This window comes from Macaca nemestrina, chromosome 12 (genome assembly GCF_043159975.1).
Source record: "Macaca nemestrina isolate mMacNem1 chromosome 12, mMacNem.hap1, whole genome shotgun sequence".
NCBI lineage: Eukaryota > Metazoa > Chordata > Mammalia > Primates > Cercopithecidae > Macaca > Macaca nemestrina.
This window is the reverse complement of record NC_092136.1, coordinates 59,563,488-59,582,026: the sequence shown is the minus strand read 5'-3', so window position 1 is coordinate 59,582,026 and position 18,539 is coordinate 59,563,488. Positions and strand designations below refer to the sequence as shown.

General features: G+C 46.6%; 1 protein-coding gene and 1 long non-coding RNA gene across 27 annotated transcripts in view; one reads left to right on the top strand and one right to left on the bottom strand.

Moving 5' to 3' along the window:
• The window catches only part of LOC105488785 (dynein heavy chain domain 1), a 75,693-nt gene that overhangs the window by 35,552 nt on the left and 21,602 nt on the right, over positions 1–18,539 (top strand). For 13 of the 26 annotated variants that reach the window (XR_011610881.1, XR_011610883.1, XR_011610882.1 and 10 more), the window contains 13 exons: positions 1,538–1,695; positions 2,167–2,292; positions 2,383–2,659; positions 6,871–6,998; positions 7,100–7,298; positions 7,696–7,790; positions 8,377–8,584; positions 12,520–12,645; positions 12,973–13,070; positions 13,191–16,077; positions 16,274–16,451; positions 16,621–16,813; positions 16,992–17,280. Coding sequence is in view for 23 of the 26 variants with exons in the window: in XM_071075171.1 (XP_070931272.1) it covers positions 1,538–1,695; positions 2,167–2,292; positions 2,383–2,659; positions 6,871–6,998; positions 7,100–7,298; positions 7,696–7,790; positions 8,377–8,584; positions 12,520–12,645; positions 12,973–13,070; positions 13,191–16,077; positions 16,274–16,451; positions 16,621–16,813; positions 16,992–17,280 (4,962 nt within the window). In the remaining 3 variants the exon portion in view is untranslated. Of the gene's footprint in view, positions 1–1,537; positions 1,696–2,166; positions 2,660–6,870; positions 6,999–7,099; positions 7,299–7,695; positions 7,791–8,376; positions 8,585–12,519; positions 12,646–12,972; positions 13,071–13,190; positions 16,078–16,273; positions 16,452–16,620; positions 16,814–16,991; positions 17,281–18,539 lie in introns of those variants that run through there. The other 13 variants (XM_071075166.1, XM_071075164.1, XM_071075172.1 and 10 more) reach the window with 8 other exon arrangements.
• LOC139357521 (uncharacterized) lies at positions 13,404–17,289 on the bottom strand. Its single transcript, XR_011610884.1, has 3 exons — positions 17,157–17,289; positions 15,441–17,052; positions 13,404–13,539 (listed from the first exon to the last, which is right to left on the bottom strand). It is a non-coding gene; the product is annotated as an uncharacterized lncRNA (long non-coding RNA).

The following is an 18,539-nucleotide window of genomic DNA, read 5'->3' as shown; positions in this document are numbered from 1 at the left end:
TCATCTGCCTGTTGCTACTGGTCCAAAAGCAGCACCATAAAAAAAAAAAAAAAACAATGCGGCAGCATTGCAATGGCCTAGTTACTATTATGTTCCAAAGGGACAGTGTGAAAAAGGATGAGTTTAGATCTTTGTGTTCTGTCTGATATAGGTTGTCCCTCAATAGGCTTCCTCTCAGTAGGTTTTCTCAATCTCAGGTCTTAGTACCCATTCGTCTTGGTTACTTCCTCCAAGTCTCTGAAAGTGACATGCCCAGTATGTCTCAATTATCTGTCCCCCAAACTCACTATTTTACCTTCTAGTTGCAGAGATGCTAATAGAGGGTTGGCCAGTTTACTTCACACATAATATAAAATATATTTTTAAATACTTTATATAAACATATTTTATATATGTTTACATTTATATTTATAACATAAACATATTTGTATTTAAAATATAATGGAGTGGAGCCATGCTACCTGAGTTTGAATCTTTGCTCTGCCACTGTGTGATGTTGATCAAGTTACATAACCTCTCTGAGCTTCAGTTTGCTTATCTATAAAATAATAGTATTTACTTCAATGGGAATTTGTGAGGATAAAATAGGTTAATATAATTTATGTTCTTGAAATAGTGTCTGGTATGTAGAAAGCACTCTATACTCTATTTGGTGTACCAGATTTCTATGTTGTGTTTTCCCATCCTGTGCATATTTTAACATCTCTGAACCTTAAAGATGTCTCCTGATTGAAGACATGTTAGAGTTTAGATGGCATCAGTTTTTTCTTTGTTAGTGGTATGTAAAATAATGGTACTTCTTACAAGCAGATCTTAGATTTCATGAGGTATCATATGGGTGTTATCCCTGCCCTCTGAGATAATAAAGTTGTTCATACTGCCAAGGGCAATTTCCAGGATTACTTCCTAGCCCCTTTTCCACCTGAGACCTTCTTTACTTTAATCCTTAAAAACAAAAGGCAGATCATACTACCTTCTTGGTCCCCCTTCTTCTAGAGCAAGGGCAGTAAGACTCCAAAAGCAGAATACTTTTATCTCTGCTAGGGTATTCTGCTATTCACAATCATGTCATTTCCATACCCTTGCACACACTGTTTCATCTTTTTGGAGCATTAACTACTCAACACATCCAACTCCAATGTTTCTTCTCTGAAGGGGCCTTGCCCAGCCTTCTCAGGATACCCCCCGGCAACCCCACCTCTTAACTATGCTGGCTGAAGGCTCCCAGGCACTCACAGTGGATTTATCATTCTGATTTGTGATTGCTCATTTATATGTCTGTCTCTGCCTCATATTATGAGCCTTTCAGGGTGGGGAAACTTTCTGTTTCATTCATTTGCTCTTGTCTACCGGTATAGATCACAGTCCTCAGTGCATAGCAGCTGACTGGACATTGAGCAGGGATCCAACAAGCATTAAACGAGATAATTCATGGTCCGACCTGCCATTCAGCCTACTCCCACTCTGGATCACAGCACTGTCCCCAGCACCCCTTCTTTTTTATGCATCCCCTCACACCTTACTCTCCTGTCTCCAGAATCCAAGCTGGACAGCATAAGGAAGGACATTCTTGCACAGGTGCAAAATGAGTGCTGGAGCCTCAGTCAACAACTCATGACAGAGCTCACAAATTTCATGCATGTCTTCCGAACCATCAACTCAGATATTCACGCCATTGCACAGTGCACCCAGAAGGTGGGCTCTCCCCATCCATCCTTCCCAGCTTATTCAGGGCCCATCCTGCTTAAAAGCTCAGCGCACTGTCTTCAGGTCTCTGCTGAGCTCCCATCAGGGCCTGATGCTCTTAAACTGCTCACCTAAGAGATCTACCCTTGCTAATTCTTACCCTGTCCACGTGGCCCTCAGGTTCCTCATGTCACAGGGAGGCCCTGGTGTGATGAGAGAGTTGTGCTCTCTGTGAGTCAGATAGAAAATTGTTGCCTTGTCATCAAGGTAATGGGGTGGTGGGTGAGAAGTGGACCCTTCACCAGAGAGATCTGGGTCAGAGAGGTTTTTGATCCTAGATTGCTCCTGACACCAGTTGATTACAAGGCTGCAACTGGGTCTGGAGACTTCACTCCAAAAGGTGGGAGTTGCCCTCAGGGATGGGCCCAAAGAGGCACATAGGGTTGTGGGGCTGCTGGTCTCATGCTGTAGTTCCTGCAGTTGAATGAAGCCAACAAACAGTACGTCGAGCTGGAGGAGCGAATGGAATACGTACGGGCACTCCATGAACTCATCCGCAACCATTTTAGCCTCTTTAGTGCTGAGAATGAAGCACTGGACATCTCGGTGAGAAGGCAATTCAGGGAGTCACCCATCCCTCCCCGCCCTCCTCCCCCACGACCACATCTACTCCACTGCCCTCTGCTTGCCCCACAGCTTCTGGATATGTGGGAGGCATTTCAGTTTGAGAAAAGCCAGGCTTCAGAGTTCCTGCTCAGCAAGCGACATGCCATTATACCCAAGCTGCAGCAGCTGATGGCAGCAGCATTGGCAGAGCTGGAAGGCCTGCTTGGGAAGGCCCTCTCCGGTCCCTTTATGGACCCCACACAAGATCAGAGGAGTACTGAGCACCAGCTCATCTCCCTAGAGCGTCAGTTCCAGAACACAGTCAGCGACCTCAGTGAACTGCACCACGCTTATGTCATCTTCACTGGTACTGAGGATCCCCGCACCCTCCATTATCACTCTGTGATAGACCCGTCAACTGAAACAAGAGTTGGAACTCAGGGTTCTGTGTCCTGTATGACCCCAAGCAAGCCTTGGGAATCACATACCTTCATTGGTGTCTTTTATAAATGAAAATTTCAGGACAAAAATATCATATATTGACCATGGCAGGTGTTGTGCTTAGGGTGGGGGCATGGGGGCTCACAGTCTGATAAGGAAGGCAAACAAGTGAATGTTCTATCAGAATGTGATAGGGTCAGGGGCTAAAAGCATGTGCAGGAGAAATGTAAGGTTGCCCTCCTTATAGAACTTAGCCTTTGTGTAGCCCTGTTCAACACAATCCTACACCAGCTAGCAGACCCCAGATAAGAGTAGGTCTTGATGCTCTAGCAGATTACTTCCTCCAGCCAATGTGGTATAGAGAGGAGGCTACTTGAGTGCCTCACTAATACACAGGAGGAGACTAGGACATAACTATTGGTCTCAATTCTTCCATACAGTCGAAGCTGGTTCCCTTCTGTTCTTAAACAACTCTGTGGGCTCTGGAAGGAGACCAGAGCAAATATAAGAACCGTTACCAAACAATTGAGACAGGATCTCAGGCTAGAGTGCAATGTCATGATCACAGCTCACTGCAGCCTCAGCCTCCCAGGCTCAAGCAATCCTCCCACATCAGCCTCCTGAGTAGCTGGGACTACAAGTGTGTGCCACCATGCCTTGCTAATTTTTGTATTTTTTGTACAGATGAGGACTCACTGTGTTGCTTAGGCTGGTCTAAAACTCCTGGACTCAGGCAGTCCTTCTGCCACAGCCTCCCAAAGCACTGGGATTACAGGTGTAAGCCACTGTGCCTGGCCTTCCTTCCAGAATTCTTATGTTTGTTGGATTTACTGAATCTCTCTCACTCACTGATTTTATCTTCTTTATCATCACTCATTCTTTTATTCTTTTTCTCTGATTTCTGGAAAAATGTTGTGAGCTTGTTTTATAAGCTTCCATTTCCTATGGCATCACTTTGTATTTCTATTGCATTTTAAAACACATATTTTGCATGTGTATGCATGCTTATGTACACATGTATATGTATGTAACTGTATGTTTATGTGTATATACATGTGCACACATTTGCTATCTCTATCTGCTGAAGAGGACACGAAGCAAAGAAACCACTGTAGCAAGAAGCCATATTGTGCTCAGGTCTTAGTTTCTAATATCATTCCCCATTAAAAGGAACCAGAGCTCCTTAGAGAAATGGATGATTCCAGGGCTGTGGCAGGGTAGGTACAAGATGAACCTAGAGTGTCTTTTTATACCAGAAAGTAAGAAAGTATTAAGGTGTTTTAAAAAGTGATGGGAGCATATCACAAGGATTCAGAAGGGATACCAACTGACTAAATCTGGAACAATTTGATCACCAAAGTAAGTACAGTAATAAATTCTAAGCTATTGAAGTAAAGGCATTTATTATCCCGAGTAATAATAAATAGATAAATCAATGAGAGAGAAATGAGGACTCATGCTTACAGTAAAATGCCAGGAGCTGACTGGCAAATGTGGAAGGAAGGCTGGAGTGGGAAAATTATTATTTTGTAGCCATCATGGTAATTACCAGATCAGATAAGGATTAATGGATGCCAAATCTAGGGCAAATTTGATGAGGAGCAGAATATTTGCACTATCTTAGAGAGTTTCTCCCAGAGATCACTTATTTGTTGTAAAAAAAAAAAAAAAAAGAAAAAGAAAAAGAAAAAGAAACAACAATGAGTGGAGAAATCAGACAATTTGACCAGCTGATTAAAAATTAACATCACCAATGAAGGACATAGGGATGTCATATGCCTTCAGATGTGATACTGGAGAAGGATACAATATCATTTATGTAGTAGTCCAGCTAAGCATGAGTATCATTTTTAAAAATCATAAAAACACAACATGAGGAACTTTCTGTGAACAAAAAAGTGGCAAATGGGGACTGTATACTTCAAAGATGTCTGTTACAAAAGCAAGAAAGGCTATGGAAATGTTCCAGATTAAAGAAGCTAAGAGACATGGCAAATGCAGTACCTGACCCTGGACCAGATGCTATAATTGAGGCAAAAAAAAAAAAAAAATGCTATCTAGGACATTATTAGGTCAACTGACAAAACTGAAATATGGACAGTAGATTAAAATACTGTGTCAATATAATATATGAAATTGGGAATTGAACTGTGGTTATATAAAAGAATATCCCTATTCTTAGGAAATGCATACTTGAGTATTTATGTAACTTGCCCTTAAATAGTTCAGAAAAAAACATTGTGTGTGTGAATATGTGCATACACATGCCCATGCACAGAGCACGTGAATGCAAATGATAAAGCAAATGGGTAAAATGTCAACAAAAGGCAAAGATAAACAGTATAGATATATATCTATACCTATGGAAGATCGAAGGTACACAATTTTTTTTTACTACTTTTTCCTACAACTTTAAAGATCAGAACTCATTTTCAGATAAAAAGTTTTAAAATGCATGGAAATTATCAAGTAGATACCAGAAAATGTCCATCAAAGGACATTTGCTCTTAATCCCCAGTTTGTTTTTATCTTTTCATGTGTTTGGAGATATCACGTCTGCTCTTTCTTACAGATGAAGTTGTTTATTTGTCCAATATTTGATGTTGAAACAACTGCCATCAAAGATTATATGGGACTCTAGCCATATCTTTGAGTTTAGACAAAGACTGGAAGAATTCAGATTTACTGTCATTTTACTTTTTGTCAGATCAGAGCTTTGATAGCCTAGTGATTCCAGCTTTTTAATATTCTGAGATCTCCAAAATGGATGATGTGCACATATGTAAGATGCATGAGGCCCAGCGTTTGGGTGTGACTCTATCACTTTTTGTCCCACTCAAGTTAATGAGATGTCTGTTGTCTTTTAAGTAAATTGCAAACCTCGATACTATAATTATTGTTAATTATAAATTCCTTTTGACACATATCTCACAACTGACTATAAATAATTGATTTAATTGATTAAGAACTAATGTAGTACCCTGTGAGATGAAGGGGTGGAGGATAATGGCCAGAGGTAAACATGACATGTCCTCTATGTGGGCCAGATCTTTTTTTAATATTCATCTTGCTGAACTTTCTCTTGGGCTGACAGTTCATTCATTCATTCATTCATTCATTCAACACATATTTGTTGACAGACTACTGTGTACACTAGGCTTGAGGTACATCAGTGAACAAATGACAAAACGCTTTTCTTGATGAACCCAAACTTCTAGTTGGGAGAGAAAGACAATAAACATGACGATAACCAAATTCTGTAGTATATAAGAAAGTGATAAGTGATAGAGGAAAAAAAAAGTAGAACAGGGTAAGAGGGGTCTAGAATGCCAGGGAGGGTAGCTAGGAATTTTTAAACAGATAGCCTGCATAGGCCTCATTAAGAAGATGCTGTTTGGCTGGGCTGGTGGCTCATGCCTATAATCCCAGCACTTTGGGAGGCCGAGGCGGGCAGATCATGAGGTCAGGAGTTCGAGACCAGCCTGGCCAACATAGTGAAACCCTGTCTCTACTAAAAATACAAAAATTAGTCAGACGTGGTGGCATGAGCCTGTATTCCCAGCTACTTATGAGGCTGAGGCAGGAGAATGGCTTGAACCCAGGAGGCAGAGGTTGCAGTGAGCCGAGATCACACCACTGCACACCAGCCCGGGTAACAGTGCAAGACTCTGTCTCAAAAAAAAAAAAAAAAAAAAGAGAAGATGCTGTTTGAACAAGGACTTGAAGTTGGTGAGGGCATGAGCCATGTGATTCTCTGAAAGAAGAGTGTTCCAGAAAGAAATAAACTGCCAGTCAAAGGCCCTTAGCAGGAGAGTGCATGCCTGGTGCATCTCAGCAATAATAGAGTCCGGTGTCACTAGACTAGAATGGAGTGAGTGAGATGGAGACTAATAAAAGAGGAACTCTTCCCTTTCACTGCCATCACATTTTCTCAGATGGTCTTTCCTTGGAGTAACTGTTCCTTGGATTAACCCCACCTCCATTGTTGAGCCAAACAATTTGGAACTCCACTTCCCCTATCCCCAACCATCACTTTCTGGACCCTACCTCTGTCATTATGGGCTCTTGACTGATCATTCCACCACCCCCCTCCCAACACTGCAAGCAGCCCAGGTCTCAGTCAATCCTCCCCCACAGAGGATGAGACTCCTGTGCCCTTGCCAATCTGTGGGACACGTCCTATTGTGCAGCAGCAGCGCATATGGCACCTGTACCGAGTCATCTCTGAAAACATCAGCGAGTGGAAGTGCATGGCTTTTGCCAAGGTGCTGACACCCTTCCTTGGAGCTCTTGTCTGGGAGTGGAGGACTACAGTGGTGCGGAAGGGGAAGAGTCTAAAGCTGACAGTGAGCCCTCCTCCCTGCAGTTCAGCTTAGCTATGGCCCAGGAGAAGACAGAGGGCTGGCTGACAGAGGCAGCACGGATGAGCACAACCCTGGGGCTGAACAGCCCCGTGCTGCAGCACTGCATGCGCATCCTGGGGGAGTTTCGCAGCTACCTGCCCTTGCTCGCTAAGCTGGGCAGCCTCCAGCCACAGAGTCTCAACTGCCAGTGTCTCCTGCGAGGTATGTTTGGTTAATGTCAGAGGAGGGGGAAAGGTTAGAGCGATGCAACAACTCAGTTTCCTGCTGCTCCTGATGGAAACACCTTTCCTCCCCAGGTTTGTCCCTACCTTTCCCACATATTTCAATCTCTTTTCCTCAACTGGGACAAAAATTTTTAACTTCCCTTACTACCTCCTCTCTGCTGATGGTGGCTGGGCTTGGGCTGGGGCCTTACCTCTGGGCTCTGAGTTGTGCTCTAGACCTTGGGTTCTAAGCTGTTGACTCTGTGTTGTGCTCTAGGATCTGCTATCTGGGGTCTAAGCTGGGCTGGGCTGGGCTCTGGGATATGGGATATGGGATATGGGCTGGACTCTGTCACATACTGAGTGTTGCTCTGACTTGTTTTCTCTACCTCCAGCCCTCGGGCTGGGCAGTCTCCAAACTATAGAACTCCTAACGCTGGGCCAGCTGCTTACTTATCCACTGCTGGAGTTTGCAGATCGAATCAACCAGGTGGGGACTGCAGTACGGGGGCGAGAGAAGTGGTCCAAAGCCAGGACCTGTAATAAAGCCAGTCAAGGCCCAGCAGTCCCTTTAGACAAGAGGGTGGTGGGTGTTTGGCATAGGATTTAATGGGGGTTGAGACTGCTAACCTGCCTGAAGGGCAGGAGCAGTTTCTTTAAATCTCCAGATGGGGATTTCTTGGGTGCTTCCAGACTCCCTGTGACTGAGAGTATGTCCCTGATGGGGGAAGGAAGTGGGTGGCAGCCCCGAAGTTGTGGGCGAACAGAATGGCAGGTGCCCCCCAATACTTATCTTGTCCCCAGAGAGCATGAGCTGACTGAGGTATTTGCTCAACTGGAGCCTTGCAAAAGTAGGTGGAGGTTCCAAAGCAGTGGCCCCAGGGCAAGGTAGTTAGATGCTGCTGATGGTCTATCTTTGAAGCCTGATGGTCCCCCTCTCCCTTCATCTCTGACACCTCCACTCTCCTGAGCCCTGACCCTTGAGTTCTGTCTCAGATCCAATCCCCAAGTCCCAGCTCCAAGCCTATCCCCTAATCAGTTGCCCAATCCTGGTTCCTGAGACCCAGCTGTTCCAGGTCTGGCAAAATGAAAACGAACGAATTCATGCCCAAGAGACTATACGGCAGTTGCAGCGGTACTGGGAAGTGCGCCAGCTGCGCCTGCTCAACTTCATCCTGCATGTACCCTACGAGCCCCCAGCCTCAGAGCGCTCCAAGAGGCAGGTGCTCCGCAGCCCCCAGTGGGAGGTAGTGGACAAAGATAGTGGCACCTTCATCCTCTCAGGTGAGACTCAGTCCTTGTGACCTAGTGAAAGCCCCCTGCTGGGGGCCATTTTCATCCACCATATCCATCAAGCCCTGGCAGATCTGATTCTCTAGCCAGGGCCCCATCCTTACTAGACAGCCTGAGACATTAGTCTGTTCTGAGACAGTGTCTTCCATGTAGCCCCCTACTGTCTTAATCTCCTTGTGATCCCCTTCCCCTAACCTGTCTCTACTCAATGCCTGGGTCCTTCAGCAAAGGTCCTTCCTCCTCTTTCTGCCTACACTCAGAAATTCCTCATGGTCAGTTATCTACACCTTTCAATGCTCTGTCCTCTAGATTGCACCCTGCTGTCTAATTTTATGCCTCATTCATTAATTCATTTCTTTATTCTCTCCCTCATCAAACCTTCATCCTCTGTGCTAAACTTTACACGGGAGACCTTGAGACTTACAGACAGTATCCCTGTCCCTCAGAGATTTCTGACTCCAGTGAGAGACAGTCAATATTATAGGGATAAACAAAATGGAGCACCTTACCGAGGGCAGTAGAATCTCAGAGAGAGGACCAGCTCAAAGAACCAGAGAGAGAATCAGAGAAGTCTTCTTTAGGCAGAGGCCTTATGCTGACTCTTTGAAGGAGTAAGAGTTTGCCAAACTTGCCAGGTGAGAAGGGCAGACCAGACAAAGGGAACAGCATTTACATAAGCATCCAAGATGATATAGCTGGGGCATTGCCAATAGAGGAGAAATTTTCTTATTCAACACAACTGGAACCCAGTTGGTGAATCCAAAATCTAATGATGCATACATAGTTTAAGATTTTTATTTTAGCAAAATATATGCATGTACATTTACTAACCTTTTAAGCTAATGACAAGAGCTTTTATTTGATTTGATAGTTCCTCACTGCCTTTCTTGCATTAATGCATTGTCTACTATTTCTGCTTTCACTTTCTGTAAAGTTGGGCAGCAACATGAAGACACTTTTAAAGTCCCTATGAAGGGAAGGGCCTTAGCTGCAGGAGCTGGGTACCGTGTGGAGAGAGGGAGGTGGGGAGAGGACTTCCAAGGAGATTGAGACAGTTGGGAGTTACATAGAAGACACTGTCTCAGAGTCCAGAGCTTTTCTAGATTTTTATTATAAGTTCCCAGTTTATAAAAAATTGACTTGCCTATACCTAATAGCATATGTTTAATCAGTTTGCCTTTACTGAAGCTTTCTGTGGTTTCCATAGAAACAGCAACTTTTCCCCCACCAATGTGTCAGTGGTTTTTACAATATTGGATTCAACTCTTTACTTACAATCACAACATAACTCACATAAATAGATTCGCAAACACACTCTTATTCTTAGTGTGCACACACTTTAACTAGTGGAAGCAAAAATGTTTGGATCTTCTAAAGAATAGTTTGAAATCTGTGAGTTTCAGTTCAGTTAGGGCTTTAGTCGGTATATTTGATGGTAAGAATGGGGAGCATGAGCTTCTGTTTCTATTTCTCTGTGGCTGGATCCCAAATAATAGTGGAGGAGGGGATGGAGCAGATAGAACTGGAGAGGATCAGATCATGCAAAGTCTTGTGGGTCACATTAAGAATTTACTCAATAACATGAAAACAATAGAGAGTCACTGTATGTTTTTTATGGGTAGTAACATAATCAGATTTTAGTTTAACAATATCATTCTGGTTTCAATATGGAGAATGGATTGAAAGGAGGCAAGGAATGGCAATTGAAAGATCAATTAAGGGATGACTGGTATAACCCAAGTGAAAAATAATAGTGGTCTAGACTAGGATAGTAGCAATGGGGAAAGAAAAGTGGGTGGACTAAAGCTATGTAGAAGTCAACTAGGCAAGATGTGTAACTGGTTCAACTTCTGCATGGAGGAGAATGTAGGTCCTTTCTATTCTAATATAGATGTTCCTTATTACCCAAATTCTTTATCCTTTTCACCTCTTTATATCCAGTATTTGGTTAGGGGTGCCTTTTCCAGCCATTTGCAGCACATTGATACATGGCACCCAGCCTCCTTGTTCACATCTCCCTTATTAAGGACTTGTAAGTTTTGGTGTTGACTGACACAAAGGCTGGATGTCTGCAGTTAACATTTGCACCAAGATTGAAAGGAGATTCTCTTCCCACTTTTGTCCTGAGCACATTTTATGCTAATCCATTTGCCCATCTCTGACCCTGGTTCTACACTTTGCCAATCTGCTCCTACTTGATCTCTACCACTTTTCTGCCTCATCCTTAGATTTCTCTGCTACCAAAAGTAATAAATAAAAATTCATAGTGCAGAGTAAAGGTTCTGGATAATCTGGGCCTTGGGATGTCTGTGAGCATAATTTCAGATACCAGCCTGGGTCCTACCAGTCTTTACTTCAGCTCACAGCCCTTCCTCCACCTTTGCTCCCTTTCAGTTTTCCCTTCTCTCTCTAAGCTAGCATTTGCACCAAGCACTTGTATGGTTGAGGTTTCTTCCTATGGGTTCTCTCCTTTCTCTGTACCAGGTTTTCTTTTCCTGTTAACTCTGGGCATGTTAACCAAGGACAACATCTTTGTAGTGGCCACACACCATGAAGCTGGTGACTTCATTCACCCAAATAAACCCCAAATGATGGACTTGTTATGTACTTAATTCTTACCTCAAGAAGACAGGTTGTTACAGGATTGGGCACACCTACAAATTATTAATCTCCCCCTTTAGATTCTGAACCAAATGAGAACAAGGATATATATGAAAATGAAAGTATAATATCAGGACCATCACCCCCAAGGAAGTTTGTGCTTTTTATATATCATGTTGGCAGACACAGCTCAGATCTAGGTCAAGTGAGACTTCACGGTACCTCATCATAACCTTCCCCCAATTAGGTGACAACTTGAGGTCTGTGTGGATATGCAGAGGAAAGCTGAAGTACACTTACACAGGCAGCTGTGTGGAGGGCTGTGGCCTACCTCATTTCCCATAGGGCATAAAAGATGGGCCTCTTTGCCTCCTCACATGGGGAAGAGTAAGGGAAGGGGATAGACAGTTTTCTTCCCACCAGGGATGTCTGGAGAGTTCCACATCTGTCTGAATAAACCTCCTTTCTTGATTGTTCTCTCATTTTTACCCCAATTAGTGTCCCTACCTCATTTCCAGCCCTAGTCTAACCAAGCACTTGTGGCCTGAAGGGATAACTCTTTAAGCAGCACCAGGGAGCCAAGTGCTAAGACTATAGAGAAAAGTTTGTTCTCAGCTTCTCTACCAGGACCCCTTTTAAGACAGAATGGGCATTCTTGCTATAGAAATATGATGTAGGGTCCTGGAGCCATTGAGCCCTCTTCCCAGGCTAGAGGCCCTAGTTCTTACAAAGCACTTCCATGGAGTTAGCTTGATACTCACAGCAGCTAGTCAGGGAACTCAGCTGGCCTGGAGTCTGCCCACAGTGCCTTGGGAAAGGAGGAGCTTCTTCTCTCACCATTTTGAGACCCAAGTGCTTTATAGGCTCTACATATTGACTGATGGAATCCTTAAAGGCAGAAAGGGCAGCTGGGCATGGTGGCTCACCATGGTAATCCCAGCACTTTAGGAGGCCGAGGTGGGTGGATCACCTGAGGTTAGGAGTTCGAGACCAGCCTGACTAACATGGTGAAACCCCATCTCTACTAAACATACAAAAAATTAGCCGGGTGTGGTGGCACACACCTGTAATCCCAGCTACTCAGGAGGCTGAGGCAGGTGAATTGCTTGAACCCAGGAAGCATAGTACAGTGAGCCGAGATCGTGCCATTGCACTCCAGCCTGGGCTTTTTTTCAAAAAAAAAAAAAAAAGAAAAGAAAAAAGATAGCAAGGGCATCAGGGTCTCTGTAACTGCCTCTCCTGGAAGGTCCCCCTGGTCTGCTCTTCTCTCCCCCAGCCCCGGCCCTTGCCCCATCTGACTGCCAGTTCAGCTTTTTCTGTCTTAGATTACAGCAACCTGCAGGATTCCATCCAGGAAAGTCTTCAGGTGTTGTCCAAGATCCTGGCCATCCAAAAGTCAGGAGACTTAAACAAAATAGCTTTGGAGTGGATGGCCATCATGCATGGCCTGGGTAAGTGCAGGCCTCTAGTCAGGCTGATGGGTGAGACCTGAGGCAGGATGTGCCAGAGGGATGGGGGTGAGAGGTGGAGGTTGGGTGGGAGAACATATGGAGAATAGAGTGAGGACCTCCTTCAGGGCTGTTTCTTGGGATGAAGAGATCAGGTTTTTATTCACAGTGAAAATTTTTTCTCCCTCAAGCAGGATCCCCGAGTCCTGCTGGGCAGAGTATTTTGCTTTGGCTGGCGGGGCACCTGAGAGGTCAGGAGCAGGGTGGACTCCTCTGCAGAAGGTAGAACCCTAGTGTTTCCCACCAGCATTTCTCTGGCTGCTTACACAGGTGCCCTGCTGGAGGTGTGGCTGACTTTCCAGCAGAAGTGGATTTTTCTGAATAAAGTTCTGCATGAGATGAAGATCCAGTTTCCTAATGCTGACCTGGTAGGGAAGGGGGTTAAGGCAGAGAGGGCAAAAGGGGTTCCTGAATAGCAGGGCTCAGCGTGGGAAAGAGGAGCTGCCACTTCATATTGGCCCTCACTTTTATCCTCTCCCTCACCACAGAACTCTCGTTTCAAGGTCATGGACGACCAGTATCGAACCCTGATGCGCATCTCTGTAGCTGACCCCATGGTTCTGTCACTGGTAGTGCCCAGTGCCAAGAGGAGCCCTTACTTCCAAGGCCAGCAGCTGCAACAACTGCTGCAAGCAGGATCGGTGGAGCTGGAGGGCATCATCATGACTCTGGAGAGCGTGCTCTATGGAGTGTGTGCTCACTTCCCCCGCCTCTTCTTCCTTAGTGACAGTGAGCTGGTAGCCCTGCTGGCTGCTCGACTGGAATCATGCGAAGCCCAGCTATGGGTACGACGCTGCTTTCCTCATGTGCATGCTGTGAGGTTCAAGTCTTGCCCAACTGGTGAGAAAAACATGGATGACTGGGAGTCAAGCCCAAACGCACAGACTCAGGTGGAGGCACTTGCAGTGCTAGGGGCGGGTGGGGAGGAGGTGAAGCTGCAGGGTCCCCTTCCCCTGCATCCCGATCTCCCTAAGTGGCTGGCCTCTCTGGAGAAGTGTCTGCGCTTGGCACTGGTGCACATGCTGCAGGGCTGTGTGGCTGCTCGCCTTGCTCGAGGCCCATCTCTAGGTGAAGCCCTCAAGCAGCTGCCCAAGCAAAACAAGTTGTACCTGCAACTGTATGTCCAGCACTGGATCGATTTAGTCCAGGCCTTCCCATGGCAGTGTGTGCTGGTGGCAGAGGAGGTGGTATGGCGGGCCGAGATGGAGGAAGCTCTGCTTGAGTGGGGTACCCTGGCCATGGTCTCCATGCATATGCGCAAGCTTGAGGTACTGGTGAATTTTTTGCGGGCCCAGAGGGCTTCCCAAGGTGGACAGTCCCTGCCTTCTGTCCGCCAGACCAGCCTGCTCAGTGCCCTGCTGGTCATGGCAGTGACTCACCGGGATATAGCACAGCTGCTGGAACAGCACCAGGTCAGTGATCTCACAGACTTTCACTGGGTCCGCCAACTCAAGTATCACTTGGGTTCACCTCACATAATCCCCAAAAGCCCCCTACAGAGTCTTAAGACTACTACATCTTCTGAACACTCTCTGTCACCAGCAGCATGCTGGATAGATGTGCTAGGCAGGTCCTTCCTGTACAATTATGAGTACTTGGGACCTAGACTAGGGCCTCTACCCAGCCTGCTGCCTGAACGGCCAGCACTGGTACTATTATTGGCCCTAGAGGAGGTGGCCTGTGGGACTCTACTGGGTCCTAATGGTGTGGGCAAGAGAGCTATAGTGAATAGCCTGGCACAGGCCCTGGGCCGCCAGCTGGTGATGCTGCCCTGCTCACCTCAGATAGAGGCTCAATGCCTGAGCAACTATCTGAATGGTGCCCTGCAGGGTGGTGCCTGGCTGCTGTTGGAGAAAGTTCAGCAGCTTCCCCCTGGCTTGCTGTCTGCCCTGGGCCAGCGCCTGGGTGAACTGCACAGCTTGTATGCCCCACTGTACCAGGAGGCTTCCCGAAACACAAGCACCATAGACCCCACCGAGCCCCAGCTCCTTGGCAGTGGCTTCTTTGAAAAACATCACGTGTCTATGCGCCTTGGCTATGGCTGTCTCCTGGTACTGCGTGCCCTGAGCTCTGCTGTGCCTGCCAACCTGCACCTGCTGCTGCGGCCTGTGGCATTGGCATTGCCTGATCTGCGGCAAGTGGCAGAGCTGACTCTGCTAGGTGCAGGGATGCGGGATGCCTTCCAGATGGCTACCCGCCTATCCAAATTCTTCTCTCTAGAGCGTGAGCTGGTGTCTGGGCCGCTGCCCTGCCGCCTGCCACTGCTCAAGCAGATACTGGAAGACACAATACAGACACTAAATGTGGCCAAGGAGGAAACGAAGTGCCAGCAGCCCCGCAGCCTAGCTGCCATTGAGGAGGCTGCCCTACTGCATGCCCTACTGCACTCACCACTGTTTAGCGTTCTCAATGGGCTCCACCTGCACAACCTCCGAGGGCTGCTGTGTGCGCTTTTCCCTAGCGCCAGCCAAGTGCTGGCAGAAGCTATGACTTACAAGCTGATGAAGGCACTGGTGGTGGAGGAACTGCAGCAGGTAGGTCTGCATCCCAGCCCTGACATTTTGGGGTCCTTGGAACAGTTGAGCCAGGCCCTGAGCCGGGCCTCAGGCATTCTGCTCCTAGGCCCTGCAGGCAGTGGCAAGACCACTTGTTGGCACAGCTTATTTAAGATCCAAAATCGGCTGGCAGCCATGGAGGACACCTCAACCCAAGGCTGCCAGCCTGTGGAAATTACCCACCTGTACCCCAGTGGCCTCAGCCCCCAGGAGTTCCTGGGATGGTTAGAGGGCTCCTGCTGGCATCATGGCATCTTCCCCAAGGTACTTCGTGCAGCCGGCCAGTGTAACAACATGGGCCAAAAGAGGCAGACAGAGGAATCCATGGGGATCCAGCACTGGATAATATGTGATGGAGCCTCCAGTGCTGCTTGGCTGGACTCCATCACTTGCCTCCTGAGTGAGCTTCCGCAGCTTAGTCTCCCCAGTGGACAGCAGATAGCACGACCCCCAGGCACCTTTCTTTTGATGGAGGTGGCTGATGCAACAGGCATGTCCCCCACAGTGGTAGGCTGTTGTGCCCTAGTCTGGTGTGGTGGAGAGCAGACTTGGCAGTGTATACTTAGTGCCCTGATGGCATCCCTTCCCTATGAGTACCGCCTGCAGCACCAGACAGTCGCTGAGCTCAACCACATGGCTGAAGTTCTGGTGCCTGCAACATTCCGATTCCTTGCGCGCCAAGGTGTCAGCTCTCTGCTGCAGGTACATGGGCAGCAAGCTGTTTGTGCAGGTGTGGCAGAAGTTACCAGCATGGCACGCATCTTGCATAGTCTGCTTGACCCCCACCTGCGCCTAAAGGAGGAGAAGGCCCCTGGCCCAGGTGGGAAGATGGAAGGGCTGGCTTGAGAGAGATGGAGCCTTAAGGGTAGCTGGGGTATATGGCTGGAGCCTGGGGCATGTGTTCTTTGGTGGATCTGGGCCAGGAGTGAGAAGTAATAGTGTCAACCTTTTTTCTTTCTTTCACCTTCCACCTTCTTCTACTGGGGCTCCTTTCGTGGCCCTGGCAACTTTTGCAGAGGACCTCAGCTGTAGTGATTCTGTGGCCCAAAGCTTCAGGTCTTCAAAAAGCAGCTTTCTAAATCGGTCCCAGGTTGACAGTGACGATGTGCCAAATAAGTGCAGGGAACACTTGCTGGCTGTCAGCAGTTTTCTTTTTGCCCTGATCTGGGGCTTTGGAGCCCACCTTCCCTCCAGGTACCTACCGGGATGGGGGATGGGAAATGCAGAGGGCTGAGATGGACTGGCCCATGGAAGTAAAAACCCACATGACATCACTGTTAGGGTATGGTGGAGTCTGTGAGTGTGTCATAAATGGAAGTGTTGTAACTGTCTGACGCTTTTGCCTGTGTGTCCATCTGAGCAGGTTCTGGCCCGTCTTTGATACCTTCATAAGGGATTCTATTAGTCGCCTCTCCAACTACCCTGAGCCACCACCCTCAGCCTTGGTGTTTGATCTACATGTAAGCCCTGAAGATGGAACACTGGTCCCCTTCACTGGCCAATACCTGAGCAGCCACATCAAAGGAACTTTGGGCACCTTTCACCCTTCTATCCAGGTATGAGGACAGTAAGGCAAGAGCTAGGGTTAGAACTTCAGGACTTACTTTTGGGGGTAATCCATGTTCAAAGATCAGCTGAGGCCCACTCTAGGACAAGTCCCCTAGACTTTTATTTTCAGCTAGATTACTCTCTTATACTGGAGGTGCTGCAGTAAGTCTCACTTCTGTCCTGCAGACTGAGCGGCTCTTGTATGTGGTGGACCTGCTTCTGTCAGGGGGGCAGCCAGTGCTGCTAGCTGGAGAGGCAGCAACAGGGAAGTCAGTCTTTGTGGAGGTGCTGGTAGAGCCACATCACCCTTACATATACAGCCCCATCCACCCTGCCTTCAGCTCCACCCACCTCCGTCTCCTGCTGAGCAGAGGAATCCAGGGCCAAACACAAGCCAGCCCACAGCCTGGGCATCACCAGGATTCTAAAGCCTCCCTCCTCTTCTTGCTGGAGGATCTGCACCTGGCCACTTCTGGTGAGGAGCTGGGAGGAGGGAAGGAAGGAGCTACTGTCCTCTCTTGAGATTATAAAATCCCTAGCAATATTCACTGACTCTCAAATATATGTCTATAGATCTAACTTTAATGTTTTGTTCTTAATATCCTCTCATTCTACATATGCTCCCTGAATAATCCCATCCACTCTCATGGCCTCTTCTCTGCTTTGACTGCTAAATCTCTGTCTCCAATCTCGCCTCTTTTCTAAGCACCAGATCTGTCTATCAGCTGTCTACTGTATGTCTCTGCCTTGTTGTCCTGTTGGTACCTCAGATCCAACCCTGAGCTCATCATCTCCCCGTGGCCAAAATCTGCTCCCGTGTGTCCTCTTAGTTTCACCATCCAACCAGTCATGTAAGCCAGAAATCTTGTTGACATCTCTTTCTTCTTCACCAATATCCAGTCACCATGTCTTTTCAATCCTACCTCCTACATATTTCTTGAATCTTTCCACTTATTTCCATGGTTCAGATGATCTTTACTTGGAAATCTGACAAATGCTCTTACAAAGCTTTCTGTGATGAGGCTTTCTTCTGTGTCCTCTTACACTCTCTCTAATTGGGCTCAACAAGTCAGGCTTCCTTTACACCCTGGGATTGCTGTCTTCTCTGCCTTCTTTATGTGGATAAATCCTACATATTCTTTCTAAATTACCTAAGGCAGTAGCTTTTCCAGGAAGCCTGATTCATAGGCTCGGTTAGATATCCATCCTGTGCTCTGTACAATAACCTGTGATAACCATGATATCATGATTGTATGCTTGCCTGTCTGTCCCTTTCGCCACACTTGGAGATTTATGAGAACAGAGAACAGAAATTTGTCTCATTCATTTTGATAGACCCAACAGGAAGTAAGTGCTCAATAAAAGTTTGTAGAAAACAAGATAACAAAGGAAAGGAGAAAAATCGTGATGAAAGTTTGGGATACTGAAGTGTAAAGTTTCTAAAGTGGTGTGCCTCTAGATGATGACAGCTTCTAAATATGGCCATGGGATTGGGAAGTGAATTTTAGGTAGAGGTTTAGCCCATTGACTTCCTTGACTCCAACAACCTGGTAGATAGTCTATCCAGTTAAATAGCGAAGTCTCTTATGAGATGTAGAAAACTTGAACCAGATATATTAGTACTTAATAATAGCCGGTACAATTTATTGAATATCTACTATGTGCTATATGATATGTCTGTGTCATCTTCAGTGCTCATAAAAGCCAAGTAAGATGGAGAATTTTTGCAATTAT